Here is a 21,479-nt window from a genome sequence, read left to right on the forward strand (position 1 = left end):
TTCAGGATTTCTGTAAACACTGGATTCCAGCTTCCAAAACCGCCCTGAGATTCACTTTCTTTTAAAGGCTTGTCTGGACGAGGATAAAGGTGTATTAAAAAATAATAATGATTAAAAAAAAAGTCAGTGAAAACTTTTAATTAACATATTTTTCAAATTCACAGTGTTGACAGGGTGTGTTGCATTTTCACACATTTGCCAGCAAACGTGTTAAAATACACTTGTGTCCTCTCCACAGGTGGCAAGTTGGGACAAGTTTTCGAAAGTTTCAACATATAGCCAGAATTAAAACCTGCTCATTAAGGTGCTTTTACCTTGGCTGAAGGCGAATGTCACTGATGGGTTTTCCTGGGACTCCCGAGAGCAGCTGGCATACTGGCAGGGAGCTGTTACTCAGCCACTTTTTCTCCTGTTCCTGACCTGTCAAGTGAAAGTAACATTTCATTTACCTGCCTTTCAGGACTGGGGGAAGAGGGTTGTTTCTACAGTACTGGGAAAAAAAAAAAATAATCAGAAGTTGTTATTTTAGGTCACAGTTGAACACTTTGCAGAAGGAACTTTGCCTTTCCTGCTCTGGGCTGAAAACTAGAGTTGTGTTTTTTTTCCTGGCATCCCAATGGGAGGTGTGAAGTTGACATACACACTACACCGTGCTTATACCTGGCCATGCTGTCAGGAAGGTTTGTGTTCATGCCCGGCCAAAGCCATGGCTGTGAGGCACAGATTCAGGACCAACAGACATGAAGGCACAGGAGAGCATCAATAACTCCGAGTCGGGAGACAGTGGTTTGCTGGGCAGCACCATCTGAAGCATACCATCAGTCCGCACCTCAGCCCTCCCACTTCCCAAACAGAGAGCATGAAAACAATCCCAGGCAAAACGTGCCAAGAGGAGTCACGTTTTGGAACTGCTGTGGAAAAGCCAACTTCATGTGGTGGATGCAATGTACAATTGGAAATCAGGAAATGGGCTGTGGTGGGAGGGATGGGGGCTGGACCCAGCGCCGTCTCGCTCATCCTTGCGCTCCTCAGAGCTGGCCCTCAGTCTTGGTTTCATGTTCTTAGAAATGTTATCACTTCACCCACGTCACATGAGGGACATGACTTTTTGCTGACACAGCTCTTGCGGGAAAAGCCCAAACACAAATACATTTACAATGAAATCACTTTTTTTTTTAGACACTAAATCTCCAGCAGCCTGTACATAAGCGCCTTTAAACTGGTACATCCTTGGTCCTGCCAAAGAAATGCTGCAAGATTTTTTTTGTGTGGAAGCCAATGTGGAATAATGGTGTGTTTTGCATTCATATCTGATTAGTCCTGCTGCAATACACCAATCAGGGCGGTGGTTTGTTGATTTTTTTTTCCTTTCTTTTTTCCCCTTGGAAGGAGATGAAAAGATCAGGAATTTGAGTAAAGCGCAAGTTTGAGAATGAGGAATCTCCCCTGCAGCATATTTGTGTCTCCTTGGCACTTAAAGGTGTGGGGTAACAGCGAGCAGCCCGGTAACCGGTGGGAAACAGGTCAATGGAGGGGTTAGGTCTCCTGTTTGTACCTCACATGCAAGGGTGTGGGGCAGAAGGCACAGAGAGCTGTCCCAGTTGTAAGGCAGGGAGCATGCTTATATTCCAGATTCCCTGCCTGTCCAGACACTGTGCAGAAGAACTCGTGGAACGGATCATCTAGAGTAATATCAGACAAAGCTTTTCCTTTTTTTTTTTTTCTTTTTTTTTCATTCTTCTTCTCTTTCAAAGTTGCAAAACACTGAAATGGTTGAAAAACACACCGCGATTGCAAAGCAAACACCGCCAAAACTCCCCTAAACCGCTCAGCGAAATTTTTTTCTCGGTTGCCAGCGCTCCGAAACCCACACGTAGCGCCGGCGGAAAGGCGAACCGCAGGCGCCCATGCAGGTGAAATCCCGTGCGAGAAATCCCGGTGACTTTTTGATACCGGCTGCCAGCCCCAGCCACGGTCGTCAAAGGGGGGCTTCGGGGCTCCTCGCCCCCCTCCCTTATCCCCATCGCCCCCCTCCGCCGTCGCCACGGCAACCGCCCGGCGGCCCCTCCGGGGATCGGGGGAGCCCCGGGGGAGGCGGTGGAGGTCCCCCCCAGCCCCTCGGGGGCACGGGTGGGCGCCCCACGGGCGAGCGGGGGCTGCGCGGCGCTGCTCGGCGGGGCGGGCGGCGGCGGCCGAGACAAAGGGAGCCGGGGCTGGAGGGGCGGGGAGGGGGGAGGCTCGTTGGGAACGGCAGATGCCCCTCTCGTCCCCCTCCCCCTCCCCGGAAAAGGAGGAAAGAAATAGAAAAATAATGATAATTAATTATAAAAATCGCCCGGCGGATCCGCCGCCGATCAAAGACTGCAGGCGCTGGGGCTGCTGGAAGGCGGCGGGCACACAAAGCCCCCGGTGATCCGCGGGGGGAGCGAGGTGGGCGGCGTGGCCGAGCCTCCCCGTGCCGCAGCCCTTCGTTAGCGGAGCGATTTTACCCCCCCGTGTTTATAAACAAGAGGCGTTTGGCGAGAGATTCCCCGCGTTTGTTTTTCTTTTGGAAAAGGACCGTTCTGCCGCGCGTTTCTGCTCCTGCAAAGGGAGGGGGGACCCTGTATGTGTGTGAGGGGGGGCTGTGTGTGAGGGGGGAGGCCCGTGTGTGTGTACGGGGGGGCTCGGGGCCAGCCGTCCCGCATCCCCCAGCGCGGAGCGGCGACATCTCCCCGCGCTGGCCGCATCCGCCGCCCCCTCCCCCGTATTGGGGGGGGGGAACGGGTCGGATCTGCGGTGTTTCTTCCACACGAGCCCTCGCTACTGTGCTTCGGCTCGCCGGTGCTCGGGGTACCTCGGCCTGGAGGTGCAGCCCAACCCAGGGGTTCGGCTCCGGAGCTTCGCCCGGGCGTGTAAACGCGGCCCGGGAGCGGGGCGCCGCCGCGCTAAGCGCCTTCAAAAGGCGGATCGGGGATAATCGGAGAGCGGGATTTAATGGGGGCTGCTCGTAAAGGATCGCGTTTGAGGCCGATATGGCTCTGGGGGAGGGGGTCGCTCCGGCTCCCGCCGCCGCCGCTTTCGCGTTGGCAACATCTGGCCTACAGACCTACTAATTTCGACTCGTGATCTCGTTTGGCGAAACCCGATCTACGTGGTTCAAATACCTTCCAAATTGGGGGCGATTTAACAATCGCGACCAATTAAACCCAAGGAAGAAAAGGAGAGGAAAAAAAGGAAAAAAAAAAAAAAAGAAAAAGCAAAGCAAATCCCCTCCTTCCCTCTCCCCCCGCCCCGGGCTCGCAGCACACTGTTGCTCGCTCCCAGTGGGGGCGGGCGGCGGGGCCGGGCCGGACCTCTGCTGCCACTCGCACTCACACTCGCGCTCACACTCCCTCGCTCACCCGCACGCCCCATTGTCCCTGCCCGCCCGCGCCGCTTTATTTGGGTGTTTTGTTCGCTGCCCGGCGCGGAGCTCCGCGCGCCCGCCCGCACCGCGCCGGAGCGGCACATTCATCCCCGGCCGGGGGCTGCTTTCGAACCGCTGCCATCGCGGCTCCATTGTTCGCCGGGCGCCCAGGCCCCGCCCCCCTTTGTGTGGCGCGGCGGCGATTGGCCGGCGCCGGGCGGAGGGCTGCCGTCACCGCTCGGGAAGCCCATTCATCTGTGCACTTGGGCGTTGGACTCCGCATCTTATTAGCAACCAGGGAGATTTCTCCATTTTCTCCTTGTCTACAGTACGGCTACAAATCTGGGATTTTTTATTACTTCTTTTTTACTAAACTTGGGCTCCTTTTTTTTTTTTTTTTTCCTCCGGTGCTCGACTTTTTCCTTCCTTTTTTTTTCCCCCTCCCTCCTGTGCTGCTGCTTTTTTGATCTCTTCAACTTTAAATTTTTTAAAAGGAGTGCATTATAATCGGTTCTGTTCTCTCTTCTCTTTTTTTTTCCCCTCTGGTGTGTGTGTGTGTTGCTGCTGCTGCTGGTCGACCAGTATTTATACCAACCCAACGCTCTTTGTTTCCCCTCCTTTTGGATCTGTTGAGTTTCTTTGTTGAATAAGACAGCATGGGTGCCCAGTTCTCCAAGACCGCTGCAAAGGGCGAAGCCTCCGCCGAGAAACCTGGGGAAGCAGTGGCTGCATCTCCATCCAAGGCGAATGGACAGGTAAAAAAAAAAAAAGGCAATTAAAAAAAAATTAAACCTACTCCTTTTTTTAAGCCAACTTCGACGGACTCTCTTTTGCATCCTGTCTAATTCTTCCTTTGATGCCCCTGTGGCACGTTCAATGGAGAATACGGCCAATCCTTTTATCCTTGCAACTCGAGGCAAAGGAATCATTGCTTTATTTAAAAAAAAAAAAAAAAAAAAGGGCTTGGCTTTGAACGATTTGCTGCTTTATCTTTCTTGCGTCGGGGGGGAGGAGGGGGAGGGGGCACGTTCGGAAAAAAGAAAAAAAGAAATCCTTCGTGTATTATTGAGAAGCGTCCCGATGGCTTGCGTACGGACGGATCTTTTACCACTCGGCTTTTCTGCCCGCTTTACCGCCTGCTCCCGACGCCGCCCGGCGACTATAGCGCCTGCCGCGGGCACCGCGCGGCCGCCTCGTACCGGGGGCTGCCGCCGCCGGGGTTGGGGGCTCGAGGGCAGGAGCAGGGCTCGGGGGTGCGTTTTGGGGGGGGGGGGGGGGGTGCTCCGTGGCTCCCCCCCGGTGCAACAGCGGGGCTGCCCGTGCCCCGGCGCCCCCCGGCGCCCCCGCAGCTGGCGGCCGCCCGAAACATGCAAATGCGGTGGGGGCCGCGACGGGGGGGTGGAAGCCGGGGCCTGCCGGGCGGGGGGGCTGCGAGCCGGGGCCGGGCGAGCTTTGTTCGGTGCCGTGCAGCGCCGTGCAGCGCCGCGCCGCGCCGTGCCGAGCCTTCCCCGCCCCGCTCCGCGGCCGGACGGGGCGCGCCGGGGGCGGGGGTGCGCGGGGCCGTCGGTGGAGCCGCGGCGCCCCCTGGCGGCCATTTCGCGGGGCCACCCGCCGCTGGGGGCGCCCGCCCGGTGCGGGCCGGCCTGAGCCGAGCCGGGCTGAGCCGGGCCGGGCGTCGCGGGGAGGGCGCGGGGGAGGCGTCGGCTCGGTGCTCCCCCCCGGTAACGCGGTCGCTGTCTTGCAGGAGAACGGCCACGTGAAGGTGAACGGCGACGCCTCCCCCGCGGCGGCGGAGGCGGGCAAGGAGGAGGTGCAGGCGAACGGCAGCGCGCCCGCCGAGGAGACGGGCAAGGAGGAGGCGGCCTCGTCGGAGCCCGCCTCCGAGAAGGAGGCCGCCGAGGCGGAGAGCACCGAGCCGGCCTCGCCGGCGGAGGGAGAGGCCTCCCCCAAGACTGAGGAGGGCGCGACCCCCTCGTCCAGCAGCGAGACCCCGAAAAAAAAAAAAGAAGCGCTTTTCCTTCAAGAAGTCCTTTAAGCTCAGCGGCTTCTCCTTCAAAAAGAACAAAAAGGAGGCCGGCGAGGGGGCGGAGAGCGAGGGCGGCGCCGCCGCCGCGGCGGAGGGCGGGAAGGAGGAGGCGGCGGCGGCGGCCCCCGAGGCGGCGGGCGGCGACGAGGGCAAGGGCTCCGCCGACGAGCCCTGCGCGGCTGCCCCCGGCGGCGCCGAGGCGGCCAAGGAGGAGGCAGGGGACTCGCAGGAGGCCAAATCGGACGAGGCCGCCCCCGAGAAGGCGGCGGCGGCGGGAGAAGAGGCCCCGGCGGCGGCGGAGGAGCAGCAGCAGCAGGAGGCCAAGGCGGCGGAGGAGGCCGGCGGCGCCGCCGCCGCCACCACCACCACGAGCGAGGCCTCGGGCAGCGGCGAGCAGGAGGCGGCCTCGGCGGAGGAGGCGGCGAGGCAGGAGGCCCCCTCCGAGAGCAGTCCGGAGGGCCCCTCCGCCGAGCCGGCGGAGTAGAGCAGCGCCCGCCGCCGCCCCCTCGCCGACGAACTTTTTTCTCCCCCCCTGTTTGTTTGTTGGAGTGGTGCCAGGTACTGGTTTTCGGAGAACTTGTCTACAACCAGGGATTGATTTAAAAGATGTCTCGTTTCTTTTTTTTCTCTCCCCGCAGATTTTTTCCCATCTCAAATCAATTCTGTTACCACCATTCCAACGGGCGGAGGAGGGCCTCGACGCCTCCCTCCGCCTCCTTCCTTCTCTCCTCCTTTTTTTTTTTTTTTTGCATCAGTATTAATGTTTTTTTGGTTTTTTGGTTTCGTTTATTTTTTTTTATTATTATTTTTTGGCATACTTTGCATCTTTATTCGAAATGTAAACTTTCTTTGTCAGTCTATGGACATGCCCATATATGAAGGAGATGGGTGGGTCAATAAGGGATATCAAATGAAGTGATAAGGGGCCACAGTGGGGGATCCGTGGCGCGCATCCATTGCCAAGAGAACGTGCCACGAGAAATGATGTAAGGGGTTAGTCTTTTTTTAAAAGAAAGTTATTACGATGTATTTTGTGAGGCAGATGTTCTATAAGGTTTACAACACTACAAGTCTTGATTAAGAAGGAAAGGAAAAAAAAATCAATACCCAGATAAAGAGATCATAGTCTTAGGAATTCATTTAAACCATAGGAACTTTTCACTTATCTCATGTTAGCTGTATCAGTCAGTGATTAAGTAGAAATACAAGTTGTATAGGCTTTATTGTTTATTGCTGGTTTATGACCTTAATAAAGTGTAATTATGTATTACCAGCAGGGTGTTTTTAACTGTGACTATTGTATAAAAACAAATCTTGATATCCAGAAGCACATGAAGTTTGCAACTCTTTCCACCCTGCCCATTTTTGTAAAACTGCAGTCATCTTGGACCTTTTAAACACAAATTTTAAACTCAACCAAGCTGTGATAAGTGGAATGGTTACTGTTTATACTGTGGTATGTTTTTGATTACAGCAGACTGCTTTCTTTTCCAGTTGTCTTTGAAAATAAAGGAAAACTCTTCAGATGCAATGTTTTTTTTTTTTTTTTGGTGTAGCATCTTGTCTATCATGTTTTTGTAAATACTGGAGAAGCTTTGACCAATTTGACTTAGAGATGGAATGTAACTTTGCTTACAAAAATTGCTATTAAACTCCTGCTTAAGGTGTTCTAATTTTCTGTGAGCACACTAAAAGCGAAAAATAAATGTGAATAAAATGTATAATTTGGTTGTGTTTCTTTCATGGATACTCTGGTAACTTAAATGGGCCAGCCAGTATTGTATGAGCCTGAATTTGTATAAAGTGATGATGTGCGCTGTTAGCACTGGCTTTGCAAGCTGCCTTCCTAGATCCCAGACTGTGTAACGCTGCGCTTATTGTAGAGAAATTGAGCAGCGAGCCAAGTAACTCGCAGGTTTCCTGGCTTTAAAAAGAAGGCTGGAAGGCAGTCTGAGCATGTACAGTGTGTGATTCTGTTGTCCAGGCTCCATCTTGCTTTAAGACCAGAGGTATCCAGCATATGAGATTCTTGCCTCTTGAGGAAAATGAGATGTAATTTGAATTGCTTAGGGTGGGGCGCTGAAATTTTTTTGTGCCGAGTTGCCTAAAAGTTAAGCTCTTGAACAGACGTCCCATTTATGTCTTAGTATGCTGTCCCTGCTTAGGTTCCTAGACGATTAGCTCAAAAACTTTAGCCTGGAGGGAGAAAGGGGGTATTAACACTGCCATTCTGCTCGAAGTAATTAAAAGCAATATTTTCTCTTTTTTTCCTCAAGTGCTACTCCCAACTGCAGGTGAGTTACAGAACAGATTTCAAAATTTGTCTATAAAAATAATTACTTGGTGCTTGCCTTTAATTGTTAGGCTCTTTGGCTAATTTCCAGCATATTGCTCAGGGCATATTATGCCTTAATAAAACAGTGGGCTCATGTAAGAAAAGCAGTAGTGGTATTTGGAGGGTGGAAATTGATTCAAGAAAGTGTTGCTTCTAAGTTTATAGGAGAAAGTTTAGTGTTACACTTATTTGCTTCCACCTAAATTTTCAGCAGAAACTCTTTGGAAGCAATTATGATTCATTTTATGAGAAAATGGCACGTTAGCACCTTGTTCCCTAAAGAACAAAGCCTGAACTGAATGAAGTATAGTAGATTTCCTGCTGAATGCATACTTTTTTTTTTCTTTTTTTTCTTTTTTTTTTTTTTTTTTTAATTCAGCTGTCTACCATTTTAACTTCGGCTTGTATGTACTCTAGTTGCCCTGGTATTTCTCTATAGCTTTAGAAATGTATTGAAACTATGCTATAATTGCTGAGGGACAAAAATAAATGGATGTAAAACAAGATCCTCCACACCAGTGTCATTCTTGGAGTACATGTGTTTGAAGTCTAGTGCATAACTGCTTTGCTAAGGGGTTTTTATAACATGGCTGTAAAAACCTGTTCTAAGACGCATGATGTCTTGGCCATAGAGTCAATGTCTCTTTTTAATAAATATATATATATTTAAATTCAAGGATTCTTAAAGAGAAGTCTGAATTTCTTTGATTTTTTTCCCTTTGTTGAACTATATGTGTACATATGAAGAAAACAATCGCCAGTAAAGTTCTCTCATTTTTTCTCAACCTGCTCGGCTGAAACTTTTGTGTTTGTTCCTCACTCAGCTGGTGTTGTTTCCTGAAATGCTTCCAGTTCCTGGTGGTGCAGAATCACTTCTACCACAGCAGCCAGGATCCTTGGCTGGGACTTTGTAATTCCATAACTTGGCTTGGCTTGGAGTTGCTTTCCAAGCCTAATACCAGTACAGTTTCAAAAATAAGTCTTAAGAAGATCAGTTACGTGGCCTGCTGTTCTGCTCGCAGCAGTCCAGTGTGTGCTAAAACGTGGTTCCAACAACGCCGCTTTTCAGCCACGCGGTTTAAGAAGACGGGAATCTGCCTGGGTTTGGAATGGTGGAAATGGAGCTTTGAGCTGCTTCCTCCTGCAAAAGGATTGTGCCACAGCATCCGTCCCCACTTCGTCCCCGAGGGGCTGGCTGGTCACTCCCATGCGATTGTAGAATATCCTCTTTTTTGTATGAGGAAAATGGAGGAGTTGGGTGTTCATGACTGGTGAGATGGTTAATCTTCTTACCAAGAAACCTTTATGCCTTTTTTTACTCCATCGCTTGCTGTTATGCCTTGGTGAAAATGCTAATCATAATACGTATTGTAATTTCAACAAATTTTCTCAAAATTCAAATGCATGTGACTTTTAAAATGCATGGCTTCAAGCTGATTTGCCTGTCTTATGGGTTGTTGAGGTTCTTTTTAAGTGGAATGTTGTGATTTCTGTGAACAAGGTTGTGCTGGAACAATGTCAAAATTTTAGGTAAAACTTAGGCTGAAATCTAATTTTGTTTGAATAAGGACTCTAGAGATTTGCTTCTTTTATGTTTATTTCCTTAGACAGAGACAGTCATCTTCCTTGTCTGAGGTCAAAACTTGGGTGTACAAAAATCCTTTCAGATTTCATGACTATCTTACTAATATCTATGCTTGATTTCAGACTCTCCAAATCATGGTGTCTGACCTCAAGTACTTGAGTTCTGTATCTGGGCCTGATAGTTTCTAATGTGAAATGGTAGAAACCTTGCCTTCAGGCAAGGAAACAAGGCAAGAAAAGAGGGAGGAAAAAAAAAAAAAAAAGGCAAGGTGGATGAGGGATGTCAAGTGTGGGCTTTGGCTTCTGCTGGAGAGTGCTCACCTTCCTGCTTGTGTGCACAACTGCTGTGTGAAAATCAAGTGCCCACATACCAACTTGTGACGTCCCTAAGAGCTCCTGTTGGCTGTGCTCGATGCGATGTTGTACACAAGAGTGGTTTGCTCCTTCGTTCTGTGAGGGGAAGTATGCTGTTGGCATTTCAGGAACATTTTTTGTTATCTAATACTGTTCCAAACAGCTAACTCTTGAACTGCACTTACAGACGATTAGGTGAAGATCAAAGGTTTTCATCTGCTTTCTTTGTTTGTGTTTTTCTAAGTTGCAAGTCCTTTTGTTTGGCTTTTAAAACAAAACCTAGCATAATACGCATTCTAGTCTGAAGCCATAGTACCGATTTATGGTTTTCTGCAAAATCAGTCCTTGGAATTCAGTATTTATGCTATTTTTATAGTAAAAGAGTGGTAGAAGTTCGACATTTGTGATACCTGACTCATTTCAGTGTTTATGATAAGGTTTTAAGGAACTAAGGGTAAGATGTGTTTTCCATGATGGTGCAGTTTGGTTGAAAGCAGCCTGTTTTGAGGCTATGACAGCTTTTTTTACCATGCTCAGGTCACTGGGGTAGAATAAAGCAGATAGTTTTTTTCCTGAAGTAAACAGCGAGTGCAAACAGTATATTGTGTTTATAGCATACTGTAGACACTGGGGTTAATTTGCCCTCTTTACAATGCAGAGGACCTCAGCTAATTGACAATGAATGGGAACTGTTGCAATTGCAACCAAATCCAACAGGGCAGAGAAAAACAGGCTGGGCAGCCTGCTGTTACGTGAATAAAATAGTGTAAGATGTGCTGCTGCAGTAAAGTACCCCGTTACTAAAAGTATGTGTTAGTTTGGCCTTGGGAGAGCCAGTGTGTGGTGTGCTTCTAAGGCATGATGCCTGTTTGGAGATGCAGAAATGGAAGCTGTAGCAGCATGTTTCACGATATGTTTGCTGAGACAACTTTGGGGATGAGATGGCTCCAGAGTGGGAACGTTGCATATTGGGACAATCAGAGGAGTATCAGCGATGAGAGCAAAGTGATGGGTACAGCTGAACAGATGAGTGACCACAGTGTTGCTCAGTGGATAAAGCCCAGAGTTAGGGATTTGTAAGTCTGGACTAACTATGTTGTTAAATACACCTTCTGTGTCAAAGCATGACACCCAGCTTTTAAATGCCTCTATTTTAGCACATGAATGTTATTTGACAGAGATGATGTAAAGCTTCGGTTAATGTGTGCGGAATGTTTTGAAGTCTTAAGGAGGGCCACAAGTATTATTTATACATCTTTGTCCTAAGTCTTTGTTTCAGGATGACTTGTCTGTCCAGACCAGGACTACAAACACACCGGATGAAAGAGGACATTACTACTTACAGTTAGAAAGAACCAAACAAGATAGCTGATAGCAATAAACTATTTGATAGTTGCTCTTAGCAGAGACCACTGTGACTAGAGATTCCTTTTTAGGTACATTACAAACAAAAGTCATCTCCTGAAGCTCACAGGTTAGTTTCCAAAATATATATAGAAAAGATAGCTACGAATCTATTGTTTAGGAAAATCATACTCACTGAGTAGATGCAATAGCTGAAAGAAGTGCTACCCTCTGCTGGATTAGTTCTCTCTCTGAAACTTGTTATGTAGATCCATCCGAATATTTTAAACTAGTTTGATAACAAGGGTGACCTGCTGTTCAAAGGAGACAAACTCCATCACAGAGCTGTTGCTAACAGGCTCCTCATTGGAGAAGAGCCCTTCTGGACCAGTAAGTAAAGACCTGCATTGCATGGCCTTTACAAAAGGAGAGCTAGGGAACAAGAAGAAAAAAGAAGAAAAAATAGAAAAAAAAAAAAAACCACCACAAAACAAAGCAAAAACTTTATGAACTAAAAGAAGATTTATTTTTTTTTTTTCCTAACCATCTGGAGCAAGGCTATCATAGGCATAAAGTACTCCACCTTCTGTCTTTAAAAAACATAAAAAACATAATTTAATTACAAGAGATACTGGAGTGCAAAGCCAAACCTCTCTTGAAAACCACTGAGGAAACAGAATCCAAAATTGATTAAAGTAACATTTTTGAGGAGTGAATCATTAGACCAGTCCCAAGCATTACAGTGCAGTTTGGGAACCTGTTAAAGCAAGTTTACTAGACACTGTACCTCTGAGGAGACTGGGCAGCAAATATTTTTCCATCCTGATAATTAAAAAAAAAAATGTCAGAAATCATGGGCTGATACTCCGAATATGTGAAGGAACATGATTTTTTTTTCCCTCATGGCTTTATTTTTGCTTATCTTTCATACATATTTAGTTTCTAATACATATCCAGCAAGAAGAAGAAGAAAACAGTGGAAAGATTAATACTTCCAAAATCGCTCTGAACCTATTTCCCTGGATGTTTTATTTAGATTTATTTGAATTCTGTTTTAATATTTTATTCTGCCATTAAATACCCGACTTTAGGAGTAAATGCTCACATGGAGAGATAATATTTATATACTAAGATATATTTGGAATTTTCAGAAGGACTCATTTTGGCCTAATTCTTCTGTCACTGAGTTCTGTGGGAGTGAAGTTAACCAGTACAAAGCACTTCTGGAATTTCCCCATAAATTTTGCTAAAATTAAGAGAAATATATCTGATTCCTCTGGGAAGTATCCACCTGCATTCTACCACCAATGCAGTGTGCACAATAAAGGGACAAGAAACTGATCGTGTTTGCGTGAATTAGGAGATTAAAGGCACATAGGAGCACTTTCTCATGGTGTCATCACAAATGATAAAAATGAAATGCCACTGGAAATTTACCCTTGTTGTTATGTATTTATAGCTTAGTTTACACTCTGATGGTTCATCACACCTAGCACCTCTCCTACTGCTACCACATGAAGTCTGTCTTATACTTGACAGACCTATACATTGAAATGATGATGCAGAAATGTATTCAAAAGGTGACATGGATAAATTGGTGGCCAGAAATGTTTGCTATTTTCTATATAAAAATGTTTATTTTTAGTGATCACTGATATCCACTGAATTCTGTTTTATCTCGTAATTTTTTGCCTTTGTGTTGCCTACATAGAAAGTTGTCATTTCAAGATCACAAAGCTTCCGATGTTATTGTAAATTAGACCAAAGGTGAGAAAGAAAGGGAAAATATCTTCCCATTGACGTTAGAATAGGACCATCAACTTGAATAAACCAAGAAGAGAGATTCAAATCCAACTGTTCTCCACTTAAATCCCAGTGCTAATCTAGTCTGATCTAATCTAATCTAATCTAAAGAGGCTTTTGGGCTTTGTTTTGCTTCTTGTTGTTGTGGCATGCATGTTACAATAGTCATTGGTTTCATAATCTGCAGATATACGGAAGAAGAAGCAAAACAGTTCTGAAGTTTGTCTCCTAAATGCTTTACAGAAGACATACTACGTGTAACAGCAAGATACGATCCCTGCACTGGAAACATTCCGCATGGCTCTGTCATTTAGAGCTGCAGAACATGGAAGTGCTAAAATGTTCTGAGGATTTTAGGAAAAATAATATGCTCCCTCTCTTTTGTGACAAAGGTAAAATGAGGAGCATGACAAAGGTAAAATGAGGAGCATGCATATTGTAACTCTTTGGGTAAGTCACATAAATTCAAATGATGAACACTGTAAAGGGGAGCTAAACACATGGTGTTCTTCTCAGTAGCAGCTGAATGAGCAACATACGTGTAAGAAATGCACCATTTGCAGTAGAGACTGGACATTTTTAAATTTTCCATGATCATACTGTGGGCTTCATTTTGCATGAATCTGCTGCATTAAAGGCAATCTAACAGCAAATGACAGTGAAGTGTCCAGTTGGGAATGAATCCTTAAGGAGAAGTGTGGCTGGGGACCATTTTTGAACAGCAGCACAAACAAAAGCACATTCCCATAAGAACTACTACTAGGAAATATTTATATTGTGATGCTGGTTTAAAAGGCCCAAATTAAATATGAGTCTTGCTTGTGCCAGGCACTGTGTAAACATCTAGGAGAGACAGTCTCTGCTCTGAAGAAAGCATCCAGGCTAAATGCAGAAAGGTTAGGCTGTTTCACTTCCTACCATTGTTAAAATCACATTTCTATTTGTCTTGGTCAAGATTATGAAGGGGGAGGGAATTAATTACCAACTTCCTTTTTTTCTTTTTTTTTTTTTTTTTTTTTTAAAGATCTGTGTTATTTGCTATTTTCTTTTCTCAGTTCATGCTCATTGCCTTCATAAGCCGTGTTACAAAAACACTGCCATCCACATCTCAATGGCCAGGACCTTTTCATAGGCACAAATAGTAATGGGCATTTTAAGCAATAAAAAGGATTAAATTAGAAGTGGTTCTAGAGTGAAAAATAGCAAAAACCTTAAAACGAAGCTAGGACCAAACTATTGATAGCTCTCTAGTGACGCTTTGAGGCCATTTTCATGTACTGAAAGTAAAATAAATTCTACTCCGGGTGGCTGCTTCGTTCACTGACAGCAGTGCCTACTCTGGGAATAGTTTGGCGTTTTGGGAAAGAGGGAAGGGCGGTACCTAGTTTAGAGAGACTGTATGTAGATACACGCTTTTACTTTTGGGGCTGTCTGGTAGTGTTCATTCTTATCAAAATAATGTCCTCACTTTTATTAAATATTGGCATATTAAAGTACAGAAATGAAGATTCTTTGTGGATTTTCTTTACTGTTAAGAAGGTGTCTTAAATCTCTGAATTCTCCAATTATGATTTGTGATTATTGGGTGTATTAATAAGAAATTTGCTCAGTCCAAACTATATTTTAATACTACAGATATCAGAAGAAAATGTTTGTATGTCAGCTGACTTACTGTATAAAAACAAGAGAAAAGAACTGCTGGGAAATTGGTTTGGACCCATTGTATGAAACACCATAGTTCTTGTGAACCAGCAGCCGGATGAGCTGAAATGCATGTGTATGTTGCACACTAAATAATAAAAAGAAAACAACACATCTGTTAGAGTTGTTTTTTCATATGTATTTTCACATGACATTGAAGGAAAATGGCCTTACTAGTTTGTAAAATTAATTGTCTTCACTATCAGTTCTAGCACACTGTGCCACATTTATCAGAGGCACTTACCCGCAAATTGCAACTTTAAAAACTTTTCCAGCTATTCCTCTAACGTAGAGAGGACTGGTAGTACAGGCATTGCCTGATGACATTTTCACCATCATGTTGCATAAATCAGCTAAAGTGGTAAAAATGCTTGTGGTTTGGCTTTATTTATAGTTTCTGTATTGCTAGCAGCATGGGAGAGCTATGGGAGGGAATTTCCCTAAAACTGTTATAGCCAATGTAACCACTGAGACATCTAGCACTTGTTGCTACCAAGAGTGTTAAACTTGGAAAACTCTATCATCTACAACATACCAAGTGAGGAAAAGACTACATTAAGAGAATAATTAAGAAAATAGTAGCCAAATTATTTCACACATTAGGAAATTAGCCAAACAATTTCTGGGCCTTTAGCGAGAGCTTTTAACAAGAAGAAAAGGGATAGTCTAGAGAACTAACTGTAGAAAAGCAAATGTGATACCAATTTTAGGTATGGTTTCACAAAAGAACTGGAAAAAAAAGATAGAGGCAGGAGAAGTGGTTGGATATTTAAAAAAAAAAAAAAAAAAAAGAGGGCCTGGCAGAAGGACAATGAGACATGGATATTATGTGGAACCACAACATTATGAAGCAAAGACTAAGGAAATTACAGACAAAGCAGTCAAGATAACTGAAAATGCACTAGAGCAGAGCCATGTAAAGGGAAATAGTCAAGATCAGCTTCTCAGGAGTAAAGCCAATGTAATTTTATCCTTTAATAGTATATCCAGTCTAGTATTTAAGTGGGGCTCAAGAGCTGTCACAGATCTTGACTTCTCTAACACTTTTGATGTTGTCCCATGTCTGGCCAGGGAAATAAGAACTAGGAAAATAGGTCCTGAGCAGTCAGATGAAAAAACGTAACCTCAAGGTATAATATCAAAAGGTTTGATGCCATACTGGGGAGGACTGGAAGTGCACATATAAGGGAATTCAGAATGCTATTGGACTTCACATGATAATAAGCTGGAGATACGATCCCAATCATTCACAAGTTCAGCAAAGGACTATGCTTCAGGAAAGAGAGGAAATACAATTCTGAAACAGAAAATGGCAACTACCCAGGCAACAGGAAAGGAGGCTGGGGTCAAGGTGGCTCACAAATAGTGTCAGCCAAGCACTGATCCTCTTCACAGTGCAGAGGCAAGGGCTTAACACTGTCATACCGAGCACATCATATTATGAAAGATGTGCTTCAAAAGCAATCTTAGGCAGTATGGAAATTGCACAGGAAGGCAACACACAGACTTTGCAAATTAAAAATTGGGTTCATGTAGCCTGACTAAGGAAAGGTTTGGAGGGCTAGAAGTTTAGTGAAAGGTTATAATAAAGAGAGATCAATTGTCCTTTGCGTCAGATGGAGACAGGACCAAAAATAATTAGTATAGTTTGTAAGAAAAAGGATATTGCTTAAGTTTTAGGAAAAGATTTCTAACTACAAGCATAATTCAATAGTCTAACAGATTACACAACAGGAAAGTTGTGGAAAACCCTCTTTCCTGTGGAGGTTTGAGGTTAGAACAGATAATCTGAAATGGACAGTCTGTCTTTATGCTACCTTAATACCAGTGGTGGACAAAAGTATAGCTCAAGAGCCTTCCCTTACCTATATATCTTTGCTTTAGAATTTTAATTCGATGTAGCAATTCTCAAAAGGTCTTGAGAGACCAGGAAAATCTTTGTCTCATGTTTCAGTAAAAGTTAAGCTGGTGTACCGGAAAGGGAGGGTACAATAACAGTTGTCCAGAATTTACCTCATGAGATACATATGTATAAACATCCAACCAAATAAAAATACACACGTACTAACAGAGCTGCATATTATTCTTAACATGGTTATCAGTAAGAGCTCTAAGCAGAAACAGATTTAGGAAATAAATCAATTGCTTTTAACATGTATTTTATAAAATAATCATACAATATTCCGTTATGTGTTAACTCTTCAGTCCAAGGGGCAGGCCCTATTGATTTAGGTATTATACTCACACAAAAATGAGTTTCCATCAAGATCTGTAGCCTGTACGGAAGAGCTGCAAGCAAAAAAAAGTGTCCAAGTATTGCTCTTCTAGTTTCACAGGGAGGAACTGGTTTTCGAATAGGCATCTCCCAGTCTTTTGTCGTTTTGCATTAATGAACTTGGATTAAAACCCTGTGGTGACCTAAGAACAAAAATTATCTGCTAAACAACAATTTGCATATCTCAGTAAAATAGCTACAAATATAGCTATAGATTATAATCTACGAAAGACCTGCAGCACTTGCATTATATACCTATATATTGTTTTGGGGTACAACTGTACACGATGGCAAGCATGTCTGTAACATGCTATATCAGAGATTAACCAGAATATTTTTAGACAAAGAGAAAGAGAAATGCTTATAATTCTTCACTGAGGTCTCCCTTTTGGACTGATCTTCAGCCACTAGAAAATCAATCTTCCTTTAGCATAGTCCATAACTTTTTTTTTTTTTTTTTTTTTTTTTTACAGTGTATATATATTTTATATATATACACAGAGATATACATATAGAGAGAGAGATAGTCTACAAAGAACAGCAGTGTTGATCTTGTTCGGCTCACCATACTGACCGCTTTTGATCAGCTTATGGGTTTCAGGGAACATTGTGTTAGGTGCTCCATCACAATTTCCATCACACACACTACTCTCTTGGTTGTTTTCTCTTAGTTTTAACATTCTCCTGTGAGTGTACCTGGTGTTCTCTCTAGGGAAATTCAGCTCCTTGCTTCTGTACATGTAATGTCATTAATCACCCAAATGCTGAAGTTGCACCCAGTCTGGTGGGAAGTTTCCTGAATTTCCATCCCTCCATGAGCAGTAATTGCCATGGTCTGATCATGGTGGAGATAGAGATTCCCTGATCTCAGACTGCTGTCATTCTGAGCACTTCAGAACAACATTTTTTTTATTTTTATTTTTTTCCCCTCTTTTACTTTTTAAAGTATTGATATTTCTCAATTACCCACTAAAACAACCTGAGTACATACAGGAACAGCACTTTTAGATTTCTGTAATGAGCTCAATTTCCTCTTAAAACAAGGAAATACAAAGTACAAAGCCAAGGTTCAGCAGCTGTCAAAATTAGTTATACATGAAAACTTAATTTGGCTCCTTTTAACAAACACATTTTTAATGGAAACTTTAATAATGTCATCATAAATATGAAGTATATTTTGAAATGTGCCGTCTCAGTCAGCAGAAGGGTTTCAGTAGTACCTATCCTTCATGTGCCTATAATCATCTAGGATTTAGTTATTCATCCAGTAGATCAGAAAATAAAACAGTAATGCAGTGTACCTTAAAATAGAACAGAATGAGGTTGATATATCTTACATCTTATATCCCTATAATCCAGGTAACGAAGTAGTAAAATTGAAAGAATTAAAGTAGTAAAAATTGAAAGTAGTAAATAAATAAAGTAAATAAATAAAAATATTATAAAAATAAAATACTATAAAAATAAAATAAATAAAGTAGTAAAATTGAAAGAAAATTGAAAAGACTCATGCTTAAAGCACTGAACCAGAGTCCCAGAGAAATGTGTTCTGGCACTCACTGGTTTACAGTGCAACCTTGGGCAAATGATTAGTTCAATATCATAGAATTTTGTTTTGGTTTGCTTTGTTGTTTAGGTTTTGTTTTGTTTTCCAGATTATCTGGGTATTTCCCACACCTGCCTAGCAAAATAGGAACAGTCAGTCCTCTGGTATTTAAGGTTTTCTCCACAAGAATGAGGAATGCAGAAGTTGTAGACAATTTGGAAATTTTGTTTTTAATCACTCATTGCTGTAGTTCTCTCTGTGTAAGGAAGAATAATAATACTCCCTGACTTCACAAATGGATTCAATGTCTAGGCACCCTTTAAAATATCTGGAGAAAGTGAGCTACCTGGGAAACATATTTTCAGTGCCCTGCTCCCAGCTGCTCTATTTAGCCAGTAGGAAACACAGTAAAGAGGGGAAAGGAAGGATATAGGGGGACTTTCTACACATGTTTTTATGTACTTATTTTTACGATAGCCGAGAGAGTGCTCTTGGGAACTACTGGTGTGCTTACACTTCTGGCTGAAGAGATCTGAATACCCATCTGACAAAAAAGTCCTCACCCCCCGATATGTTAATTCTGGTAGTAGAGAAGGTGCGGGAAAGGGAGCATTCAATATCTGCCTTGTTGAAGCCAGCCCATTGGACTCCAAAATTGTTCATTACTTATTGGATCAAAGAATGTTCAACCTTAAGTTTTTTTCCGTTACTTAAATAGTTGTGTTTAAAGGCTTGCTCTTTTTCTAAACATGGACGTTGGTCAATGTGGGTTCTAAACTCTGTAAGAATAAGAAAAAGGTGTGAAGTCTTAGCACTGTCATAGCAACCTCAGCCTTTGTGATTGTCTGGCTTTAAAGTGGGTATTTGTCAACTTTTCCAACGTTCACTTTGGTTTCTGTATGTTACTTCTGTTTTTTAGATAAAAGAAAAAGGATGTGATTTTGTTGGCATGTAAAATGATGTCCTTGTGCTGACTTAATTAAGGTCTTTAGGTCTAAGCTTAAACTGGTATGAACTGGGGAAGAGAGCTGACAGGACGTGCTAAACTTCTTCACCCCTCATATACTGAAGAATTGACATCCACCCAGGCCTTAAGTCAATTGGCCTTAACAGCTGGACTTCTTGAGAAATGTATCTATAACTGAGATGTCATTAAAGATATTCTTAGTAAATGCATCCCTGGCAAACTCATTTTAAACAAGGGTTTAAAACTAAATTAAGACAATGAGAGAAAGGAAAAATGAAAGAGGTCTACATCGTATGCACAAAAATGACAACTTGATTTAAAACTACATAACTAATTTTCTTCAACCCAAGAGTGTTTTCTTGAAGGGGCTATATCATAAGCCAACATAAAGATTTCTGGCTTGCCATTTTTGACTTAAACAGATGCAGAAGATTTCATTAAGAACATATGGAAGATATATATATATATATATATATATATTCACATTCATTTAGCTGAAGCTATTTTGTTCAAACTTTTCTGACATAATCCAAGAGTAAAACCAAATATGGAAATCCTCAGCCCAGAAGAATGTAAGAAATTATGTGAGGTGCTAAGCTGAAGCTAAAATGAAAGTTGGCACCAAACTATATGTAAACAGTCATTAGAATGAATTTTTAATAGAGCTGCAGCCATCTTGAGTACTTTGTTGAAAGAAAGAAAGAGAGAAAGAGAGAGAGAGAGAGAGAGAGAAAGAAAGAAAGAAAAAGAAAAAGAAAAAGAAAAAGAAAGAAAGAAAGAAAGAAAGAAAGAAAGAAAGAAAGATCCTCCCTAGTCACTCATTAATCTTTTAAAGGGCAACCTTTCCAAGCTGGATACTAGAATACATATACATATATATATATGTGTGTGTATATATATATATATATATATACAGAGAGAGAGAGAGAGAGAGAGAGAGAGAGAGAGAAATACCCACATGTCTTGCAGGAGATTATTATTGGTATAGAGCACAAATGAACTTCAGCTGCAACTTTGAAAATAAATATGAAGCATGGCTGCAAATGTTTTGGTGGACAATGGGAATAGTAATTGTAAATGGTAGCTGTCAGTATAGAAAACAGGAAAGGCATTTCCCCCCCTGCCCTGTTAAGTTATGGCTTTGTATAATGCTACAATCTCTTTATAGTTTGTCTACAGTAAAGGTTTTATTTATAAAATTTGCTCTATATGCCATATTGCTGAGTAGGCATTTTTAGCAAATGAGTTGTACCATCCATAGTGAGAACACAGTTATAGCTGTGTGAAGCATCTGTTGCATCTTAAGGCAGCTTAAGTTGTTCTCCTCCCTGTAGAAGACTGCGCCCTTCAGAGGGAAGCACTTTTACATCAGCCCAGATGCTTTCAGGCAGGGAGGGACAAAGCAGGAAGCAGAGAGGTGGAGTTTCACACCACTAAGAGGGCCTTCAGAGCTCCAGTGGTGCAGCCACCGGGACAAAGAACCCACATGAGATGGTCCCTGCGGGGACCCGGGAGCGGACGTGGTGGCACCCACACTGCTGCATCCGGCAGGAGCAGTGATGGTGGCTGGGAGCAGCGAGGCTCCAGCTGCCTGGCCGGGACCTCTGCTGGCCACTGCCCCAGCCACGAGTTGCAGCATGAGCTTCCCCCAGCTGCAGAGCAGACCGTGCAGCCCTGGGTGGTGGCTGTGCTTGGATTCTGCCCAGGAGAGCCTCCTTGGGGATGATGAGTGCTGCCAGCAGTGTAACACAGCCTGGCTCCTTGCAGTTGGGGAGCAAAGTCAGCTGGATCTTGGCCACCTCTTTCACAGGAGCCCAGCGGGGGACTAAGGGTTCCCCCCACAGAAACATAGCTCTCTTTGGCTTGCTTGTAATTTGATCTATAGCTGTCAAGAGTGAATGTTGCCTGCACTTACCAAGATGTATAAAATAGTGCATATAAGAACATCCTTTGTTAAGGAACACCCATTGTTTAATGCTGTTAAAGAATGGAATGAATCATGATATTTATACAGAGAGCATTTCACTAAATCCCCAGCACAAAAATATTTTGTGTCCATGCCCCAACTACTAATTGATTTTATCTTGCTCTGCTTTGTTCAGGCTTTGCTATGACTGTCTGAAATAAACAGCAAGAATTCAGTTTCATTCCCTGTC

General features: G+C 43.7%; 1 protein-coding gene across 1 annotated transcript; it reads left to right on the forward strand.

Moving 5' to 3' along the window:
- The first annotated feature begins 3,768 nt into the window (after positions 1–3,768).
- MARCKS (myristoylated alanine rich protein kinase C substrate) lies at positions 3,769–7,135 on the forward strand. The gene is given in 3 exon segments (XM_040552539.1): positions 3,769–4,143; positions 5,133–5,381; positions 5,383–7,135. Coding segments are annotated over 3 exon segments (864 nt in total). The 5' UTR covers positions 3,769–4,044; the 3' UTR covers positions 5,899–7,135.
- Positions 7,136–21,479: the final 14,344 nt, after the last annotated feature.

The sequence above is a fragment of the Cygnus olor genome, chromosome 3 (genome assembly GCF_009769625.2).
Source record: "Cygnus olor isolate bCygOlo1 chromosome 3, bCygOlo1.pri.v2, whole genome shotgun sequence".
In the NCBI taxonomy this organism is placed as follows: Eukaryota; Metazoa; Chordata; class Aves; order Anseriformes; family Anatidae; genus Cygnus; species Cygnus olor.